Below are 23,041 nucleotides of genomic sequence, written 5' to 3' on the forward strand. Positions count from 1 at the left end.
AGTTGTTACTCATAATTGAGGTGCTCCAGCCCCTTAGTAGTTTTGTTGCTTTGCTCTGGGCTCTCTCTGGTTCAAAGGCATCCTTCCCGAGTATTGGTGACCAGAACTGGACAGCATATTCAAGATGTGGCTGAACCAGAGTTTTGTAAAATGACAGAATTATAGTATTAACTCTTGGGTAAATACCTTTTTGACATATGCCGGTAGTTAGCTGAATTTGCTTGCCGCAGCTTGGCATTGCTATTTCTGAGTCTGTCATCTACTAGGTCCTGCCAGACCCTTTTCCATCCTCGATCCCCCTAGAGCCCCCCCCCCCCAGTGTACAACTTGCATGCAAGTGCATTACTTTATATTTTCCAACACTGAACCTTATCTGCCATTTAGAAGCCCACCCCCTCTATTTTATTCTACCCTCTGGACACGTTCCTGCAACCAGTTTTCTATCCAAGTACATACCCTGTCATCAATTCCAAAAGACCTTCATTTTTTAATTATTTGTTGGGTACTGTAATGCCTTGGCTAAATCTAGATAAACTATATCTGCAGGCCTTACGCTATCCAGATTGCAGCTCACCTCCTCATAGAACATTAAAAGGTTGATCTGGTTCTTCATAAAACCATGTTGCTACCAATGATACTATTTTCATCAGCAAATTTTTGGATCCCCTTATCATTCCTTTCAATATTTTACATACTATTGAGGTTAGGCTGATTGGTCAGTAGTTTTCAGGTATTTATCTTAGCCCTTTTTTACACATTGGCACCACATTTCCTGTTTGCCAATCTGCTGGTACCATTCAAGTCAGAAAGCTGTCCATAAAAAAAAAAAAAAAAAAAAAAGGATAAACAGGTCTGGCTATAACTTGGTTAAAGTGTTACTAAACCCAGTAATAGGGAAATAGTTGATCTGAATCCCCCCCCCCCCCCCAGCTTATAAATCTTCTTTTTACATTAAAATATTGCCACTATATACCTTTTTGGCTGATCTATATATCACAGTCAGTGATAAACTGCACAGTTTCCCCAGTGCTGAGAGTTCAGGAGGAGTTTTTCACTTCAGCCTGTATACACGCCCACATATGTGATGTCGATATAATGTGACATGGCTAGCTCTGATCAACAGGTAATTATTCTCTCCAGCATAAAAGGACACAACTGAGCATGTGCAAGTTGGCTACTCTGCCTGTGTTAGCCGGCTTTCCCCAGATAGACAGTGCAGGAGGGAAGGATCTGTGCATACAGGATAACACAGCCTTTTTACACAATGCAGAAAACTAACCCCTTAAGTTCCACAGTGTGTATAACAAGCATGCTATGCTGCATATACAGACTGATTTTACTGTTGTGGGTTAAGTAACACTAAGTTCTTTGAGGGGTTTTGGGTGTAAGCCATCTGGTCCTGGTGATGTGTTTCCATTAAGTTTTTCTAGTCTTCTTGAACACTGGTCTCTATCAGCCTCAATATATGGTTACTAACTACCGACTTGTTTATTATACCCACTGTTAACCTAAATTATCAATTACTTCCAGATCTGCAATCAGGTCTCTGTTATTTGTAATTAGCAAGTCCAGTAGAGCATGACCTCTAGTTGGGTCTTCCACCATTTGACTAATGAAACTGTCCTGCATTACATTCAAGAAATGATGACCCACCTAGCTAAGCGAACAGTTTCATCTGTCAAATATTGGGATAGTTGAAGTCCCTCATGATTATAACATTGCCCTACCTCCCCACCATCTATAACAGTGCAAGTAGTTGGGTCTCCTCCTCAATGTTATGGGGCCTACTGCATACACCTGCAATTATTTTACCAATTTTTTCATTCCTTTGAAGCTCCAACCACAAAGACTACACCTCCACACCAGCCTAATCAGCAATGTTATCCCTCATATTCACTATCAAATCACTCCTCACATAAAAACCCAAATTATGTAGCATACAACCATAACGAGTATATCCACAGAGTGAATAATTTTTTTAATCAGTTCTTAGAGCAGTAAATAACTACAGTTACACGTTACATCACTGCCATCAGATCTATGCCTTTGTTAGTTAGTGGATGTCTTTTCATAACCAACACCACAAAACAGATTCTAGTTCCTCACCCTGCTGTCCCCCAGATTTGCAATATACAAGATGTTATCTGCAACCAATACACAAATAGCAGTGGTGCCATCCTTCCATGCAGGCTTCCTGTATACAGAAGAGAAGCAACATTATGAGAACCATTCTCTGTACACAAATTTTGACACAAGACTAAGTAAATGGAAACAGAACATTTCAGTTATATGCCATTCACTGTATGGTAACTCAGTCTTTTGATGTGCAACTTCCTCTCTCTCCCGGTTTCCATTCTTTTTATTAAAAACTTACAGGATCTAAGCACAATATGCAAGTATTCTGTATGCAAAGGTAATCACGGGAGTGTTTTAATAATACCAGCATGCATGCCCCAAAGATTACTGACAAAAGGGACTGGGGTAGTTTGGTACACTACAGCAATGTCTGAATAAAAAAAAAAAAAAAAAAAGTTATAGCTCCATGTACGCATCTCAAGGATTCATCTTTAAAGAAGAACTATAGACAAAACTTTTTTTTTCCCCATTTTGGTCTGAGCAAGGGAGGGGTATAACCCGTCCGTCAGATTTTTTCCCCCCGCCATCTGTGTTCCATTGCGGAGATTTCACTTGACTTCCTGTCCCATAGCTAGACAGGAAGTGAGAGCAAATCGCTGCAAATTAGGAAAATTCCATGGGCACCCCAGGGTTGCTAGAACTAGTGTCCCCATTGGGAGATTTTCCCTCTATTGCTTTTCTGGCTACAACCCAAAATTTGGGATTTTCTTTTACTTTCATTTCACTGATAATGGTAAACAGAACAAATAGAGAGGGTGCATATCCTCAACGGGGACACAGATGGCAATAAAAACTGACAAGTGCTCTAATCCTCCTGCACCCTATCCAAAACTTAGATTTTTGTACTTTTTTTCCCCTTACATATTCCAATTTTGGAGCCTAAATCTAGTGCACAGCTTACCTTTAGTGGGCTATGTATGAGGAAGAACATTATTAACGGAAAACATAAAAGGAATATTTATGTCAACACTTTTCCTGAAGGCAAACAGGTTATCTTTATATTAAAACTAACAACCATACTCACTGACTGGCTGCCTGTTTCAGGAACTCTTCATCTGTCTGCTTGAAAGCATCGATCAAAGATTTCTTAATTCCCTTGTCCACACTGCTTCCCTCACCTGAAAAACACAGTTGTTGCACTCAAAATCTCCAGACTTATCTACCAAACACGAATGGTCAGAATCAACTCACCTCGAGGCAGTTTTTTCACCAGATTCCAGTGTAGCTGTTGAGATGCAAACCGTGCTGCACGTCTCCCACCATGACCATCAAAGACAGCGAAGTACGATAGCCGTGACCTACAGGGGAAAGACAATCATTCTGCATATTAAAGGGAGAAGGAGGTATAGGCAAACATATTAAAATGTATATATGTATCATTTTGGATGCAAGTTCCGGGGTGAGAGTACTCTATTTGTAAATCTAGTCACATATGTTAACACTAAAAACAGGGATAGGCAAATCTCGGCACTCAAAGCCTCTTCTGCCGGCACTCGACTTCCGCCCCATCAGCACAGGGAGATGTCAGTGAGACACTAATGTATTCCAATTACAGAATTCCCTAAGCCACACTGAGGGGGAGACACTGCGCCCCCACATATTGTAAAAGATGGGAAATATTATTGTTTGGTTCTCTAATGATATAGCGCATATCAGGTACATATATAAGAGCTCTCTCTCTCTCTCTCTCTCTCTATTATATATATATATATATACACACACACACACACACACTCATATCAGTCCCTACCCTCCAGCAGCTTACAATCTAAGGTCTCACATGTATACATAGTAGGGCTGAGTACATGGAGGAAACCCACGCAGGCACAGGGAGAACATGCAAACTCCAGGCAGGTGGTGTCGTGGTTGGGATTCGAACCAGCAAACCTTTTTATTGCTAGGTGAAAGTGCTATCCACTAGACCACTGTGCCACCGTATACCTTAATCCGTGGGGGTTAATAGTACAATTGTAGAGAACATGCATATATGCTGCTGTCACTTCCTTCATTTTCTATCTAGGTAAGCAACAAACTGATGCTGGAAAACCTGTGTGTGTAGCAATAAGAACTTTCCACATTCAGGAGTGCTCATTATTACACTTTATAAACCTACACTGTCCACTTCTGGACAAGTCACTGCAGCCAAATCTTGACTGTCTTTGGTCACCTCTACAGCACATGTGGTTATTCATAGGAGTATTTTGCATGCGTTTCAACTAGTCCCTAATTTTAACTTTTCTATTGCTCTCAATGGTTGTCAGGACTCAGCAGCATGTGTTATTTTCATTTTGATAAAAAGCAATAAACATGCCTTCTTTTAACCTCTTCACATTTTGTCTATGTGCTTCTTTTCTTAGTGGTTGTAAACATGGCAACTTCTAGACAGTGAAAACAAGACACCCCAATAAGAACAGCTGGATGTGACATGTAACTGTGGAGCACGTCAAGTTAGTTACAAGTGCACTTTCCAATTCTTATTTAGTAGAAATATAATGATTCTGGCAGGTATAGAGATGACAGCACATTTAAATCGCCACCGCAAGCATAACTTGAAATTGATATGTCACCTAATCTCAGGCTAGAGACTGATAAAAATATTTTAAAAATCTGGTGTGTACAGGTCTTAGGGCACCCACAGCTGGCTTAGTAGCTACTTACACATCAGTTGGCATAGGCTGGTACTCCTTAGTAAGATCATAGCATATGGTATGAGCATCCTGCAGCTCTTCCCGCTCTCCCCGCCGCTCTGCTACATGAGCTTTTAAAACCAAGATTCCTAAACAGAAGTACAAACACACAGCATTATTCAAGGAAACAACCAAAAGGCATACATTTTTACAAGAAGCACAAGTGTTAATCATTCCTATACTGAATATGACAAGTAAACTTAAATTTGCATTCAATAACTATTTTTTATCAATAACCTTACAAGTTTTCATTAATAAGTCCCAGATATGTAACAATTTATAGTATAACTAAAAACAAAAACTGAACCTTAGGGCTCATTCACTGTAGCACCCGCGATACACCACAACAGATGATGTGTGCCATGAGGGGAGAAATGCCAGAGAAATTAGTTGAATCACACAGTATACATTTAAAAATACAAATAAAGTGCAATGTGCCATAAGTGAATATACACAATTGTTAAAAAGATGTGGTACTAGCTAGCTGACTAAAATGCACCTGCATAGTAATAAAATGTCCCAATTTATCACAAGAAGATATCCAAAAGTGAACTAGTGTGTTCAGATTCTTCGGAAGGGAAAGCAGAAATTCCTTCACCAACTTGATAAGAGCACGTTGGGTGTATTTCTTACGTGAAATCTGCTTACCAGAAAACATTGAATCCTTTAGTTAAAAAGCGAGTCAGAATGAGTCTTAGCAAGATAATGCTTGCTGCAAGGCTGGAGACTTATGGAAAATTGCAAACCTCTCCTCCAGAGGAACCACGAATGGGATATATGAAAAGACAATAGGGAACCAAACAGTTTAATCCTATTTTATTAAAAATATTAAAATAGATGTACCAAATGGCTGCTTACATGAGGCTGTGCCTAGACCGGCACTGGGGCTGCAAGCGTGTCTGTAATCGGATGGCGCCTCGCGTCTAGTCACCACCACTGGCGTGCGTTCCACTGTCCTACCTAGAACAACCAAAGGGACCGGAAGTTGCGTGATGTAATGTGACCAAGTACCGCCTCGACGTACGTTTCGTTATTACGTCATCAGGAAGCGCTTCCTCGTGTAAGGAGTCATTTGGCACATTTTAAACTTTTTAATAAAATAGGATTACACTACAGGAGGTCCCCGACTTACGAACCACTCCTACTTACAAACAGGGCGCTCCGGGGACTCTCTGCTGTTCTGCGCATGCAAAGCCAGACGGAGCCTCGGAAAATGTCGGAAACGTCCGTAACTTGTCTGCGCATGTGACGAACGGCATTCGACGGAACACCGTAAATGTCCGTAATTGTTGTTCTGCGCAGGCGCGGCCAGACGGAGCCTTAGAAATTATCGGAAATGTCTGTAATTAACTGCGCATGCGCCGAACAACATTCGATGGAACATCAGAAATGTCTGTAATTGTCGTTCTGCGCATGCGTGGCCAACTTACGAACATTTCCGGATTCTAAACAGGAGGAAAGTCCCTAACGGGTTCTTAACCAGGGGACCAATGTATTTGGTTCCCTATTGTCTTTTCAGATATACCATTTGTGGTTCCCCTGGAGGAGAGGTTTGCCATTGTCCATGAGTCTCCATCCTTGCAGCAAGCATTATCTTGCTAAGGCTCATTTAAGGCTTTTTAACTAAAGGAGTCAATGTTTTCTGGTAAGCAGATGTCACATAAGAGCACATTGGGTGTATCTCTATCAAGTTGGTGAAGGAATTTCTGCTTTCCCTTCTGAAGAATCTGAACACACTAGTTCACTTTTGGATATCGTCTTGTGATAAATTGGGACATTTTATTACCATGCAGGTGCATTTTGGTCAGCTAGCTAGTGCCACATCTTTTTAACAATTGTGTATATTCACTTATGGCACATTGCAAAATATTTGTATTTTTAAATGTATACTGTGTGATTCAACTCACCAATTAATTCTGTTTTTAGTATTTTAAGAGCGCCCTCTACACCATACTAAATCAGCTATTTGAGTATCACTATTTGATCACAGGAGCAGTTGTATTTTTTACTTTTTTTTTAATTTGTCACATTATTTTTTGTCAATTAGTTTGGTGCGAAGCATACCGCACTTCCATACACAATACATTTCTTTGGACTGGTCAACAGCTAAAAGTAACTGCTGAAGTCAAAATGGCTGCCTTGCCCCCCCCCCCCCCCCCCTTTTATGGTGAAGATGTTTGCTTATCCAAAAGTCCCCTTATTGGCGCTTCTAAGGGCCCCTTCACACTGATAGGTTCTTGATGAAAAACTGTCCTTCGAAAAGTTCCACATCTGCAACTTTGGTGAAGTTTTTCAAAAGCACCTGCCACTGTAAGTCAATGGGAAGGCATCAAAGACTGATCTGTGCCAAAGGGGCCAAAGATAAAAGCTCATGCAGTGCATTGCAAAAAAACATTCTCCTGGGTGAATCTGCACATAAATTCACCAAGACCATAAATCTTGAACCTGCAGGATTAGCCTCAAACCTTATCATCATCCCTGTTCAGCATACACAACAGTTATAATTTTTATAGTCTACAGAAGACTTTTAAGAGGTTGTGTGTTGCCTCCTAGTGGAAGAAATTGTATTGAACACCACAATTATATGCATACAAGTACTGATTCACAATATAAAATCAGATAAACTCAAACCTGAGGTATAGTACTCTGTTCCATCTAAACTCCTAATATTACACCCTTTTATGCATTTTAACTTGAGGGAAAAGGACTAAGGCAGCACAGTGATGTGTCTTGTATTTTTAGTTCAACCAAAAACACGACTTAATTTGATGTGGATGGGGGGGTAATCCTCCCCACTGAGCTATTGTATTCTGAGAGTGGGGCGATTTCCTTGTTAGAATACTCTGATCAGCATTGCTGGCTATAGCTAGTGGTGCTGATCGAGCAGGGACAATCTGACAGGGCAATTTTACTAAAGTTAATTGGTAGATTGACTTCTGTACAACCTCCCTGCTCATACATAGATCAAAATTTGCCCCTGCTGAACCAGCTGCATTTTGATCTATGCCCAGATTAAAGTGAATGTAAACCCACACATATACCCAATGAAGTGAGCAGCCTCAGAAGATACACAGAAATGACTTGTACTCCTACATAAAAGTCTTACTTGTTTATCTGCAGTCTTCTCTTCCCTACACCCCTTCAAAAGGGCAGATTTCGCTAAAAGATCTTTGTTCATCTGTCAGGAGCACAGAGGAGGGGGCGGAGACACTGCAGTTACAGTGTGCAAGAGCTGATTGTAGGAAAGGAACACATCCCCCTCCACACAGCAGAAGAACTGTGTCCTGAATAGACAAGCTGCATTCTGATCCCCCCCCCCCACATATTTATTCCATGTGTCAGGAAAACTTGTCAGAAGTGACTCATGCTGATAAGAGGAATGAAGCACCAGGGAGAAATAACACTTAGCTCTTTGGAGAGAGACAAATAAACACTACAGATATAAGTGCTTTGCTCAGATTCCATGACTGAGGTTTACAACCACTTTAGGTCAGAGCTATAGCCGCATGACGGCCACAGTGTGGACCTGTACTTCCGGGAGGCCGTCATACAACGTCCTCCCCTTTGCACGCTGTGATCACCGCATCACAGAGACTCGGGTGATCACTGATCCCAGTAAGGGGTTGATCCCGGCTACTTACCATGTGATCAGCTGTAAGCCAATGACAGCTGATCACGTGTATAAACAAAAGCTCGGTAATCGGCTTTTTCTAAGCCGGTCACCGGCTTATGCTCAAGGGACATTGGTCCCGCAGAGGAAGGAGGCACATATGCCTCCTCCTCTGTGCCTCCAAGTGCCACCTGCCATTGGCCACAGTGCCCACCACTGCCACCTATCAATGCCCACCAGTGGTGCCAGTGCCTCATCAGTGCCACCTAGCAGTGCTGCCTTTCAGATTAACCTATCAGTGCCCATCACTGCCATCCATCAGTGCCACATCTCAGTGGCCACCAGTGCCAAATATCAATGCAGCCCATCAATGTAGGAGAAAAAATTCCCTGAGAGAGAGAGAGAGAGAGAGAGAGAGAGAGAGAGAGAGAGAGAGAGAGAGAGAGAGAGAGAGAGAGAGAGAGAGAGAGAGAACACGAGAGAGAGAGAGAGAGAGAACACGAGAGAGAGAGCGAGAACGAGAGAGAGAGCGAGAACGAGAGAGAGCGAGAACGAGAGAGAGAGCGAGAGAACGAGAGAGAGAGCGAGAACGAGAGAACGAGAACGAGAGAGAGAGCGAGAACGAGAGAGAGAGCGAGAACGAGAGAAAGAGAACGAGAACGAGAGAGAACGAGAGAGAGAACGAGAGAGAACGAGAGAGAGAGAACGAGAGAGAACGAGAGAGAGAGAACGAGAGAGAGAGAACGAGAGGGAACGAGAGAGAGAGAGGGAACGAGAGAGAGAGAGGGAACGAGAGAGAGAGAGGGAACGAGAGAGAGAGAGGGAACGAGAGAGAGAGAGGGAACGAGAGAGAGAGAGAACGAGAGAGAGAGAGGGAACGAGAGAGAGAGAGAACGAGAGAGAGAGAACGAAAGAACGAGAGAACGAGAGAGAGAGATATTATATATACACACACACACACAATCCCGCACTTCAGGTAGGGGGTGTGAACGTGCGCTGCCGGTGGCTCGCTCCCACTGGGATTATATAAACAGTGGGAGTTGATCGACATGGTACCATGGCCTCGATATCTGCCTGCACCTGCTGATTATCAGCCAGAGAGACAGAACTGCAATCTGCTTAAGTAAGCAAGGCAGACTGCCGTTCTGACAGAAGGGAAGACATCGAACCTGTCTCTCTGCAAAGCAAGGACTAGGATCCATGTCTTACCCTAGTAAAAGCACATCCCACAGTTTAGCAAAACACTGGCTAGGCACACAGTTAACCCTTTGATCGCCCCTGATGTTAACCCCCTTCCCAGCCAGTGTCATAAGTACAGTGACAGTGCATATTTTTAGCACTGATCACTGTATTAGTGTCATTGGTTTCCAAAAAGTGTCAGAATAACCACCGCAATATCGCAGTCCTGCTATAAGTTGCTGACCACTGCCATTACTAGTAAATAAACATGAATATATATTGGCCTAAATTGATGAAGAAATTTGATTTTTCCAATTTTTATTGAATGGCTTTTATAGCAGAATGTAAAAAAAAAAAAAAAAAAAAAAAAGTCTGTTTTTGTTTATAGCATAAAAAAAAATTTAAATGCAAAGTTGATCAAGTACCATTAAAAAAAAGAATTTGGGTACAGTGTCACACGACCGCGCAATTGTCAGTTAAAATGACAGTGCTGTATCGCAAAAAATGGCCTGGTCATAAAGGGGGGGGGGGGGGAATCATTCAGAGGTCAAATGGTTAAAAAGAAACAATTTATTTATTATTTAAAAATAACAAACATGTCATACTTACGCCCTGACCCTCCCCTTCTTGGGTCCTCTGTTCGCACTTTTGGTTCCTCTCTCCTGTTGAGTACCCCCAGAGCAAGCAGCTTGTAATGGGGGCACCCAAGCAGGCATGCTCCTGATCTGCTGTATGGGGGCAGACATGGAGCGAGGCCCCCCCCCCCCCCCATTGGCTTACTGGCTGTGTTTGACAGCAGCAGGAGCCAATGCCCCTGCTACTGCCTCAGCCAATGAGGAGGGAGAGTCTCCAGAGAGTCAAAGCTCTCATGCACATCGAGGGGTAGTTCAGGTAAGTATTGAAGGGGTTGTTGCACACAGGTTTTTTACCTTCAACCCTTAGAACCAATTCAATTTTACATTTTTGGGGGCTGTAAAAGGATATGTGAACTTGTAAATGCAGTGTCAGTTGTCACTTCATTCAGTTAATCAATTCTAGAGTTCTGAATCAATAAATAATAGATGAATGAATGATCAAAAGATGCTTGGTGCAAATCTGTGCAGACTCCAATCAACAGATAACACCACCACCCCAGCCCTCCCCCCACACATTGCAATTGTTTGATTGACAAACACAGATAAGGCAGCCATTTTGACACACAGACTCCATGTGCAGTTTAAGTTGTGTGAAAACCTTTACAAACTTTCTTTTCCTGGTGTTTGCCCTCAGGCGTGTCCAAGTCACTGGTTTCTGCTTTGCGTTTGCCACTGGAATTGCAATTTGGAGATCTTGTGTCAGGAGAGGGTCCAGCAGGGGCTGAAAAACATTGATTAGATTAATGCAAAATCTCTAAACTGGGTTACAAAATACAATTTTAATATTTCAATATATACAGTATGTTTAATGTAACTGACAAAGCGTATCTGAAGCCCAAAAATTGAATCTTATGCATTGCAGCTTACCAGTCCTTCAATGTGATGGCTGTATTAGTTTATTCAAGCTTTCCCCTCTTTACTTTTACCGGGTGATCCTGCCAATAACACTAGAATAATAAAGCGGGCTTCCACTGCTTCCGTGTTTTGTTTTTGGGACATTTAAAAAGGAATTAGCTTTTAAATAATTTACTCACTTGTTCCGGTTTTTGTTCTCTGCCCATTGCTATTTGCCATCGTTTGCGTATCGGAGCGCCGTCAACAGCTTCAGTTGCCATCACAACGGGCGGCGATGTCGGAAGTCCCGCCCCGTTGTGATGGCAACTGAGATAAAAATGGTTTCGTAATGCCGCGATAACTCGCGGCCGGCCGACGCACAGACTCCTGGGATCAATGAGAAAAGATCCCAGGAGACAGTGAGAGTTGCGTAAATGATAAGTTAGCCGCAGAAGCCACGTCCATATCCGCAAGACACACATTCCAGAAGCAGAGAGAGCAGAAAGAAAAGAAAACGTACATTTTAAACTAAAAAAAAAAAAAAAAAAAAAAAAGAAGTTAGTTTTAGACATATAACATCTATCTGATCACATACAGCTTTTATATATAAAACGGGTGTAGCTCCGCTTTAAACACATATCTCCACTTCATCTTTTGAACAGGCATAACCGTTGTGCAGGCTGTATTTGTCTGCCCTTGCCCATTTCCATTTTATGATAGATTGGTGGGATTTGTGGTTTCCACAAGATAGATAACATAGCTAGTGATTTCTTTTCAGCTCACAGGATGTGACGATGACATGGCATTTTCTGTACTTGATGAAAATGTTCTTAGCCTAAAAACTACTGCAACCACCACATCTAAAGATTGGTAAACTGTATAATATTTTTGTTTGGATAAGCTTTAGAACATACTTATCCAATCAATCTATATGGAGATGTATTATCATGTATTTTCTTGTATTGGTGACAATGCAGTTACTGGGAGAGAAAGTGAAATTTCATGATCTGGGATATTTTCAATGTGCTCCTTTCTCTGTAGCTCAATTGGGAAGATTTTCCATCACAATTTTACCTAAAGCAGAGTTCTGCCGAAAAAAATAAATAAAATAAATTAAAAAGTCAGCAGCTACAAATACTACAGCTGCTGACTTAATAATCGGACACTTAGCTGCCCCGGTCCAATGATACAGGGAACTAAGCCACGATTGTCTGCGACGCCGACATTGCCACTGTGAGGAGGTGGTGATCTTCCTTCCGGAGCCCCAGGAGAAGTGGGAGCTGGAATCCTCTAAAATGAGGTCCCCCCCCCCAAAATAAATCGACATGCCAAATGTGGTATGTCAGGGGGTCAGCTTCCCTTAAAGCAGAAGTTCCATATTTAGGTGGAATTCAGCTTTAACACAGCCTTAGACAGCTAGAAAGGGATTAAACCTTTAAGGGGTTTGGCATTCCGGGAGGTGGGGCTGGTGACCATGTGACGGTCACATGATTGAAAAACTCCAGATCAGGTGCTTTTCGTTAGCCACTGGTCACTGTGCCGGAAGTGCGAAGGGCACGTGCTCTCGGCACAGCTCTATCAGCGCTAATGCACACAAATATGCGGCCCACTTTGGCACTAAGGCCCGGCTGGCGAGAGGCCGCATATTTGTGTGTGGTCGTTGCCTAAGAGTTAAAGGAGATCTATGGTCATGGCACTTTCATTTTATACCTCTCAGTACTGTAATAACAATACAAACAATAGTTATTTTTTCACTATCCAAAATAAAAAGTAGTATAAAAATATTTAAAGAGGAAGTAAACCCTGATGAGTTTACTTCCTCTTTCATTCCCTGCAAAGGCAAAGCATAATGGACTACTATGCATCGCATAGTAGCCCATTATGTGTCACTTACCTGACACAGGAGCCAGCGAAGTCGCCGCTGTCCCGTGTAGTCCGCCGCATCCATCTTGTTGGTGGGGTCTCGCAGCTCCGCCTCTGTCATTCGGCAAAGCCGCAATGACGTCAGTCCCGCACATGCGCACGGGAGCCGACACGCGCGGCAGCTCCGTCGCTGAGAATGCCGCACTCAGTGTGCCTGCGCGCCGCTGTCTATGGCGCATGCGCCGTAGGCAGCGGTGCCCGTTTTCGGGCAAATATCTCCTAAACCATATATGTTTAGGAGATATTGCTTGGACCTACAGGTAAGCCTTAATCTAGGCTTACCTGTAGGTCAAAGTGGTTTGTAAGGGTTTACAACCACTTTAAGAGATGTCTGTCTACTGGACATCCATTTCCACAACCTTTTAGATTACCTATTTGGTTGAACAGCGATTGCATCCAAACAGATGCTGTCACTGTTTGGGGATTCTAACAGGTGCAGGTGCTGTAGATGGCATTGCAGATTCATCTATCCATACTATTCAGTTTGGATGGGGAAAATCAGGTGATTTTTCTAGTTGTGTGGCTAAGAGAAATCGTAATGTGCATGACCAGTGCAAAATGGAACGAAAACCTCCTATCCTTTACAGCTAAGGAAGCTGCCACCTTAGCCTCTGATCTGCAGTTTTTAGGGTACTACACATGATTAGCTATGACACCGGCCACTTGGTGGCTTGACAGTTCAGCTGAGCGCTAAGACTAAAGGCAGAACCAGCTGAGAGTCAAACCTTAAATTTTTTTTATTTTAGTGGTATGCGACATGCATTGAAATGGTAGCTTCACAGAATATGTGGTACAAGCAGGAAAAAAAAAAAAAAAAAAAAGGAAACCATTATATGATCAGCAGATAGTTGTATCTGAAAACAAAGGTAAGGACCCCAGGGGTAATAATAAGGGATGAGCTCTGCAGGTGTTTAGCGCACCCAGACACCTAAAAGGTGCGAGACTAGGGCCATCTAACCAATTAAAATTCTATAGGGTTTAGTACTGATACCCTTAAAAAGAACGGGTAACGGGTGCCTGGGGGAAGAGTTATTCATCGTAAAATGCGACCGTGTGTATGCTCCATCGGAATTTAGCTGTCCGAATTTCCGCCAGGCAAAAATTGATAGCATGTTCTCAAGAAAAAACTTTCTATTGGTAATTCCGATCGTGTGTATGCAATTCCGACACGCCAAAAATCACGCATGCTCAGATTCAACTACGAGACAGAAGCTATTGAACTTCCTTTTTCTAGTCACGTCCTACGTGTTGTACGTCACCGCGTTATAAATGATCAGAATTTGATGTGACCGTGTGTAGGCAAGACAGCTTGAGCCGAATTCTGTCGGGAAAACCATCAGAGCTTTTTCCGAGGAGAATTCCGATCGTGTGTACGGGCATTAGAGTCAAACCTTTAAATGAGCAGGCTGAATGCACCAAGTTGATTGACTGGGCAACCCGTGGTTGCCGGAAAGAAATTTGCTCCGTGCATGGCTGGCCTTACATAAGCAAACTGATAACTACAATGGTTATCATTCATAACAAACCTTGAAAGTAACGGTTTTGTAAAACCGTTAAATTGATGGTTTTAGTTCCATTTTAAAGCATAACTAAACATATAACTGAAAAATTCTAAGCATATGCAGCTGTTTATTGCAGAAAACTTCTAAAATAAGGGCTGGTTCCCACCATTCAAAACGCAGTCCATTTGCGATCTGCAGCAGGTGCCCATAATAAATTCATGATACCCCAAATGCAGTGCATCTGCCCGCACCAGATCTCATTGTACAAACGAACCATGCCATCTGGTCGCAGTGCGTTTCTAAAAGGTGTGGCGTGATTTTAGCCTATTCAGAATGAATGGGCTGACATTGCACCGCACAGAACTGCATGTGAATTGCGCAGCATGTTCCTGTGTGGGCATGGTGTGAACCATCCTTAAAACACTTACCTGTCTGCTCGCAGTTTTCTACTGAATGTATACTGAGCTGCGCTTGTACAGCTCAGCATGCGTTTCTCACATTACTAGAATATGGAGGTAAGTATTTTGGGGCTTTTAGTTCCACTTTAAACCCAAAACAGTTACAAGTCATGCATGATAGCGGTCACGGTTGCTTGTGTACTCATCTTAAAGAACTTCAGCTTTTCCTCCCCAAAACAACAAATGAATTGTACATGCGAGTTTAGCTGCATAAAGCAGGTTTGTGTGATGTCACTCCTCCTCCTGGCTGAATTTCAAAGTTCTCTGACTGACTGTTTCCAGTCCTGATACTACATGTCCCATGATCTTTTGAACCTCTGTGGTTTCAGGACTATGGGAGTCACTTGTGCAAATTCTGGGATTTATGTGGGGGAGTCTGAAGGTTACTGCGGGTGTTTCTGGGCCTTTGTGTGGGTGGTGAAGTGTAAATGTGTCATACTTCCTCCTGTTTCAGTCCTCTCTTGCAGCATGCCAATAGAATAATGGCTTAATGCAAGGCTACAGAAGAATGGCTATGGGAGATTATTATGAAGGCATTTCCTTCATATGTAAATTAATCAATTCACAGAGAGTAGAATCTGAGGGGCGGGACTCTCCCTGTTCATACTGGTCGGCATATTTGAGCAGGATTAAATTTTAATTGTGATCCATTCAATCCTGCCTGGCAGCAGCACAACTAGCTTTTAGAGCAGGCTGTGTATGAAGGGGCTTCCGTCTTAAAAAATGCTGTGATCTATGAGATGGGACTTGGGAAGTTTGGACTCTTCCTGTAGGTGTGACTGGGGTGGGAGATTGAATGCTAATTAGGATGTATTCAATCCCACCCACCATCAGAGCTGAGAAATGGGGGAAATTACATAATTTGCAGAGTATGAAAGACTACAGTGTTTCAGGCTCTAGCTGCTGCAGGAAGTGGCTGTGGAATGGATTGAGACTATGAGCAGGATTACAGAGTCACATGATAAAAAGCCACAACTAAACCCAGAATATCAGGGGATCTGCAGACAGAGCAACATGGTACAGAGGTATGATCTATGCTGGGACTGATTATTCTATTCAGTTCTAGTGAAAAGAAAGTTGCAATCCAGCTTTGTCAGGCCATCAAATGGCCGGTGTAGGCTAAGACGGCAGCTTCCTTGACTATAAGGAATAGGATTATTTTCGTTTTAAATTATATGGAATGGGTTCAACAGCTGCTCAGATGTATCCAGTCTACTGGTAGAGTCTGCATGGATTTGATGTCCAATACATTAGCTTTTTTACCAAGCACCTTTAGCTCCAGTGACGTCCCGTAACGTCACTAGATTCTGAGCATTTATACCGGAATGATGCTTGCAGCTGCAGGCATCATCTCAGTACTTATTTATTTATTTTTTTAAGAGCTGACAGTCAACATATCACCGATCATGGTGTGATCAAATGCTTTTAATGGCAGAGGAGAAATATGGCTGTGTGCAAATTTAAAGCATGACATGTTTGGCATCTATTCTATTTTGTGCAATAAGAAATTGCATTACAAAAAACACAGGGAGGGGTTGGAAAACTGTTGTGCAAATACCTGTGTGATATAAAAAATTGCAACATCCACCTCCTCTTGGGGGGGAATAATATATATATATATATATATATATATATATATATATATATATATATATATATATATATATATATATATATATATATATTGTACCGAATACGAACGTAGTACATTTTTTTTTTCCACTGCATGCAGCCCCCCTTTTTAATTTCTCGCCTAGGTGAGAAGACATCCAGCTCCTGAGATGATGACAGCACAGGACCCAGTGAGAATGGCGGGTCACTACAGAACACCCCTGGCAATTGTGGAAAGGAGAAAAAACACAAAACGGGGGTGACAAGCCTCTTTAATAGTTTTATTGAAGACATTACAGAAGGCCAGTAATTGTAACTCAGGAATTCCTCTGCAGGAAGAATCTGCTGCCTGCGATGCACAAAGCTGTGTACATATATCTGTGGAACACCATCATATCTCATGACCTGGGTGTATACTCCATCTCCCCTCCCCCCACCACAAGGCTATCATTGTATAACCCCGGAGTACCCTTTCCCCTCTTTTCTTATAATGCAGACATACATCTCTATTATTATCGATTGTCTATGGTGCCTAAAAAGTCCAGAAGCCCCCAGTTGCTCTCTTTTTCATGTTAAATTGGGACGTGGCTCATATTGTATTCTTATGTATCCACACTACCACTCTGTGTGAGATACATTTATCCAAAGTGGAACTAAAGTTCTATGTAAGAAACAGTGAGTAGGCAGGCTTTTATTGCAGAAGAGATATTATGCAGTCTCTTCAGCAACCCAATGCCCCTACCTCCCTCTTCACTGTCTTCTTTGATGCTGTAAACTAAGCTTACAGAGCCATACTGGTCTCTGACTGCAGGGATGACTGCCTCCTGCGCTTGAGCAGGAGTAACGTCATCCTGTACTGGCCAATCAAAAGGCCCAAAGACTGGCACTAAGAAGATGCCGGTGAGGGATCACCGGACAGATGTATATTCACCTTTTAGTTGTGTCTTAAAGTGGAACTTTAGCCAGAAAATGAAGTCCTGTTAGATCACGTCAGGCTGGCCCCTTTTGCAAGTATAGCTATGTAAAACATTAAAAATAAGTGCCTATACTGTTTAATATCCACTAATACACTGTCTCACCCTGCTCTGCACATGCTCAGGTGGTCAGTAGATCGGCCTCTACAAATTTCAGGAGCTGGTGAATTTGTAGAGGCCGATCTGCTGACTACCTTAAAGCGTAAAATACACCCTCCTATCCTTTACAGTCAAGGAAGCTGCCATCTCAGTGCGTTTTTTCTGCCATGGTACTGCGCGTGTGATCAGTTATGACACCAGCCATTTGATGGTTAACAGTTTGGTTGAGGACAAGCAAATATGACAGTTGGCAATCCCAGCATTCCAGAAATTTAACTTTTTTTTTTATTATTAAAGTGGAACCTTGCCCATAACAACTAAAAGAAATGATGTTCTTTAGCAATGAACATTCATGCCACATTAATAATGATGCTACCAAAATGAGTGTGTGCTGTAAATTGCCTCCAGCATTTTTCCTGTTTCTTCTTGTCAGAAGCTGGCATTTTGCTGAAGCCCAGAACGCCTATACAGTAGTAAATTATAAAGCGGAACTATACCCATTGATTAAAGGTTTCATTCCAAACAGCTACATTCCTGGAATGCCGGAATTGCTAACGGTCACATTTTCTTGTGTCTTCAACCAACCTGTCAAACCATCAAATTGTTGGTGTCATAACTGTGCACATGTGCAGTACCATGGCAGTTGCAGATCAAACAGAAGCATTTTCCTTGTCTGTAAATGATAGGAGGGTTTAAGTCCCCTTTAAGCCAGGTTCACACTGACAGCGGGAATGAACTAGCACAATTTCATTCCTGCATGTCAGTCCCCACTTTGGGGGGTGATTTCAGAGACATCTGTGTGGGTTATTGGAATGATGTCTATGGAAAATTGCACCCGAAGTCGCCAAAAGTAGTACAAAAACTAAGTTTGGGAATCGGTGCGGCGTCGCACCGATCCGGATGGTGTTATTGCCAGCATTTTCCACAGATTTGACATATCAAATCGCATGCCAACTTGCTCCAATGTGAACCAGGGCCTGAGGCTGTAAGCAGATTGGTCTCTACAAACTCAACAGTGCCTAAAAACGGAGAGCAACTGAGCATGTGCAGAGCAAGATGAGACTGTGTATTATTGGATTTTAAACAGTATAGGCACTTTGTTTTAAACCTGCAAAAGGTGCCAGCCTGAAGTGATCTAGCAGACCTTGATTTTCTGACTATCTTTCCACTTTAAATTGATGGGTATAGTTCCGTTTTGTGATTTACTGCTGTTCAGGACTTCAACAAAATGGCAACACCTCAAATGGCAACACAATTTAAAGCACACACTAATTTGGTAGCATACTTATTAATGTGAAATCATGAATGTTCCTTGCTAATGAACATTATTTTTATTTAAGTTGTTATAGTTCTGCTTTAAGGCCTCTTGCACGCAGAATGCCTAAAAATGCCAAGTTTTCAAGCATTCCAGCATTTTTCTATAGCGATCTAAACGCAGCCCATTTTTTTTTAGTATGGACCAGCACACACAGGTGCATAAACTTGCACTGCAAATGGATCACAAAATACTGATGTATGAGCATCAGAAATTCCAGCCAGAAAAAACAAAAACAAACCGAGGATGGGCTTTATATGATTTGCACGTATTGCGAGTACGCACACACACTCTTAACTTTATTTTAATGAAAGAATTGTGTGCATATAAGCACATACAGGTGCAAAATACTGACCAGGAATGCAGACTTTTGCATTTTGACTGAGGAATAAGTAGCGCCAGGCTTGCCAACAGCCAGTATTTTTTCTGGCAACCAGTAAAAAATGGTCACTTTTCTCCTGCCAGTGAAAGAAAAAGGTTGCCAGTAAAAAAAACATGGCTATGGTTCTTGGCAGAGACCATCCGAGTGCCTGCTACAGTGTGTTTGGACTCTGCCAGCAGCGTGTCACCTGAAGTCATGATACAAGGGAACTGAGCAGCCGGAGCCTCATGTGCAGGTCTGCGGAACGGGAGGAATGCAAGCCGAGAGTGGACTGAAGGGACCACCTGGCATGGAGAGAGAGGGTCACTGACTCAGGAGGGGACGTGTCATGGTGAGGTGCCATCATCCGTGCTGCTGTCAGTGTCACTGTGAGAGTCAATTGCACGTGTGTGCTGCCCTAATTTCTTTCCCGTCTCAATTCCTGTCCCTGAGCTACTTATTTACTATATCAAGACATCCCAACCTGCAGAAACTAATTTCAGGGAGGTGGTGCTTTGCCCCCGCAAATACCCTCCGGCGCTTCTGGGGAAGGGGGTGTGTGGTACGTGGACAGTGTCAATAGTTTTTTTTTTTAACAATGCTTTTTGGGGGGAGGGGGTTGGGGCAGTGGACAGTGTTGGTAGGGCAGGGGAGAGTTTTATTATTTTACACCCCCCACGGCAAAATATTTTTTAAATCACTTTTTCAATAATTTTTTGCAGCGCTTCTGGGGAAGGGGGTGAGTGATACGTGTACAGTGTCAGTTTTTTTTTTTTTTTTTATAATTTATTTTTTTTACTTTTTTTTAACAATGCTTTTCGGGGAGGAGGTTGGGGCAGTGGAGAGTTTATTTTATTTTACACTTCTTCATTTTTTTTTTTATTTATTATTTGGGGGGGGGGGGGGCCCTTGGTGAGATGTCAGGGGTCTAAACAGACCCCTGACATCTCCCTTTTGAGATAGACAAAGGGACTGAGGACAGATTCCCCAGTCCCTTTCTCAGCATTAAAGATATATGAATAGGAGACAGAGGCTCCTGTTCATTCATAAACTGACAGAGTAAACACACAGGTTACTCTGCTCATTTATCACAAGAGCGGAACTGCGCTCACTGTGTCCAATTACAAGTTTCCCTGCAACTGGCGGGAGAGGAAAGGAGGGGAGCCGGCTGCGAGGGACGGGGGGGAGGGGCAGAGAAGGACATGGAGGGGGCTGGAGAAGGACAGGGGGGGGGGGGGGGGGGCACACAGAACAGCTGGGAACGATCAGCTGTGATCACCGATCTCCCTGTATAGCTTTTTAGCTGACAGCCGCAAGATGGAGAGGAGAAGCGTCTGTCAGCTAAAAATCAATATAAAAGGAGATTGGTAATCACAGCTGATCCCCACTGCACCGATCATTCCGGGGAGATCAGGAGGCGCTTGTGGGTGCCGCCATAGAAATGCGGGAGACTTGAAATGTCTGCTATATTGAAAATAAAATAAGAAATATGTTTTTGGCTTAATATATATATCTTAAATCCCTTTGCTAATTGCATATTGTAACTTGTTTGTAGCCTAAATACTGAAATTTGCACTTAAACTGTCATTTTGTAACTTTTGGATATGCCAGTAAAGACTTGGCGGTGTCAGTAAATTTTGGGCGTCGTGTCAGTAAATTTCAATCTGGTAGGCTGGCAACACTGAGTGGCGCGTGTAAACAAAAACAATGGGCTGTATTTTAGCACAGTACAAAACACTGTGGTGAGCATTTTCAATCTGCAGCGTGTAAGAGGCCTTAAGCTGCGTTGGTGTAATAACAATGCGCTCCAGCCATGGTGCGCTGAGAACCAGGGACAACTCTGCCCAGCCTGGCCCTGAGTCCCTAGAGCTCCCCCCCGCCCCAGCACTGAGATATGGGATGGACGCGTCCTCTCCGCTCACCGGGAAGCTGCGGCGGTTCCGGTAACTCGTCATACAGCTCCATCTTCACCCAAATACGGAGCTCCCGCCTCTCTTCTCGCGAGATTACACACAGCAACAAAACTCGCAAAGAGACTTCCAATCATCAGCGGGCACATAGACCGTGCAACCAATCACCTTGGCTTCTCCGCATGCTCTTGCCCAATAAGCGTTCTCGATGGAGGTCACCCTACGCTTTTTAGTTGATATAGATCATTTTGAACCCAGCAGAAAAAGTGTAATGCAGTGCAACCAGTGACAGTAAAATGGTTTTGTAGGCGGGGCAAAGTATACAGTATGCGTGCGCTGGTAGCAGCCAGCACCCGTATACTACAGGCCCGCCCCGCCGCTGTCAGTGCGCATGTGCACTTCCTGTCAGGCGGATTGTGACTGGGCCATCTTTATGTGACGTCATTAACATGAGACATTCTAGTGGAGAAATAGCCATGCGTGCCGGGGTAGAAGTGAGGTCGCGCGGGTTTTTAGTGGGTGGTTTATAGAGGCTGGTGGTGGTAGAGGGGTGGTGACTGGCAGGTGTACCTCCATACACAGCCCTACCAATAATGGAGGGACTATAGATACATACAGCCCTTCCTATACAGAGCCTCTGCTAGTAGTTGTGAATACATGTATATATTCAGGACATCGATATTAGAGGTGAGCACACAGAGGGGCAGCAGGTGTGCCCTAGGCAGGCCCAGTACCCTCCAGAGCTTACCCTGGGTCCATGCGAGTCTGCTGCCCACACAGACGTCTCAGCACTGCGATGGCGAGCATTGCTTGCTTGAGAAAAACAAAACAAATGGCACTCTTAGGTTTACCATGCACGTTACAATCAACTTTAGATTTATCAAAGGAGGGTCCTCTTACTACATATTCATTGGTACATTTTAATGTAGAGCTAAAGGCAAAAGAGCTACAGCCAAATAGGAAGTGAGGACGTTTATGACTGTTTCCAGAACTAGTGTTATAATTGGAAAATGTCCCCTCTATTCCTGTTCTGGTGTCAACTCAAAATTTAGAGTTTTCTTTAGAGGTCGACCGATATATCGGCCGATATTTGCCGTTTTTTAAATAATCGGCATCGGCCGATTTGTGCTGATAAAAAGCCGATTTAGAACTACAGCGGGACTTTGAAATGGCTTCTGTATAGAAGTCAGTCTAAGTTGACTGAGTCGTCATAGAAACATCTTTCCTCCTCTCTGGGCAGACTGCCAAGAAAAGAACTAAATGATACAATGTTTACACTTGAATGAATTAAGTCATCTCAGTGTGTAGAAGTTCTCAGTTTAACCATTTAAAGACTAAATCTTTTCTGACACTTGTTGCTTACAAGTAAAAATCCTTTATTTTCTGCCAGAAAATCACTTAGACCCCCCAAAAATGATATATATTTTTTTAGCAGAGATCCTAGGGAATAAAATAGCGGTTGTTGCAATATTTTATGTCACACGGCATTTGCACAGAGGTCTTTCAAATGCATTTTTTTGGGAAAAAAATACACCATTTAAAAAATAAAAATAAAATAAAAACAGTAAAGTTAGCCCATTTTTTTTTTGTCCAAAAGTTTTGACTACCTGTTTTTATTTAATATATATATATATATATTTTTTTTTTTTTTTATCTAAATCATACATACAAGTAAACTGATTGGAGGTTTGTTTTGTTTAATAAATGTTTAAGTGTAAGAAATTTTCTGTATCACTTATGAAGACTGCTTTCACACTGGAGCGGACAGGCGTTGATGGTAAAACGCAAGTTTTAGCGGCTCTTTACC

General features: G+C 42.7%; 1 protein-coding gene across 2 annotated transcripts in view; it reads right to left on the bottom strand.

Annotated features, from left to right (window-relative positions):
* Positions 1 to 21,542, bottom strand: part of ILKAP (ILK associated serine/threonine phosphatase) — a 34,097-nt gene extending 12,555 nt beyond the window's left edge. Inside the window, exons 1-6 of one of the 2 annotated variants that reach the window (XM_077488500.1) lie at positions 21,403 to 21,542; positions 10,846 to 10,968; positions 4,795 to 4,912; positions 3,328 to 3,434; positions 3,161 to 3,254; positions 2,107 to 2,194 (exon numbers count right to left, since the gene is read on the bottom strand). In XM_077488500.1, coding sequence (XP_077344626.1) covers positions 2,107 to 2,194; positions 3,161 to 3,254; positions 3,328 to 3,434; positions 4,795 to 4,912; positions 10,846 to 10,968; positions 21,403 to 21,418 — 546 coding nt within the window. In that variant the 5' untranslated portion in view covers positions 21,419 to 21,542. The other variant, XM_077488499.1, reaches the window with a different exon arrangement.
* Between the last annotated feature and the right edge of the window lie 1,499 nt (positions 21,543 to 23,041).

Source organism: Lithobates pipiens, unplaced genomic scaffold (assembly GCF_037356315.1).
Source record: "Lithobates pipiens isolate NorthernLeopardFrog02 unplaced genomic scaffold, aLitPip1_a1.2 Scaffold_18, whole genome shotgun sequence".
Lineage (NCBI taxonomy): Eukaryota > Metazoa > Chordata > Amphibia > Anura > Ranidae > Lithobates > Lithobates pipiens.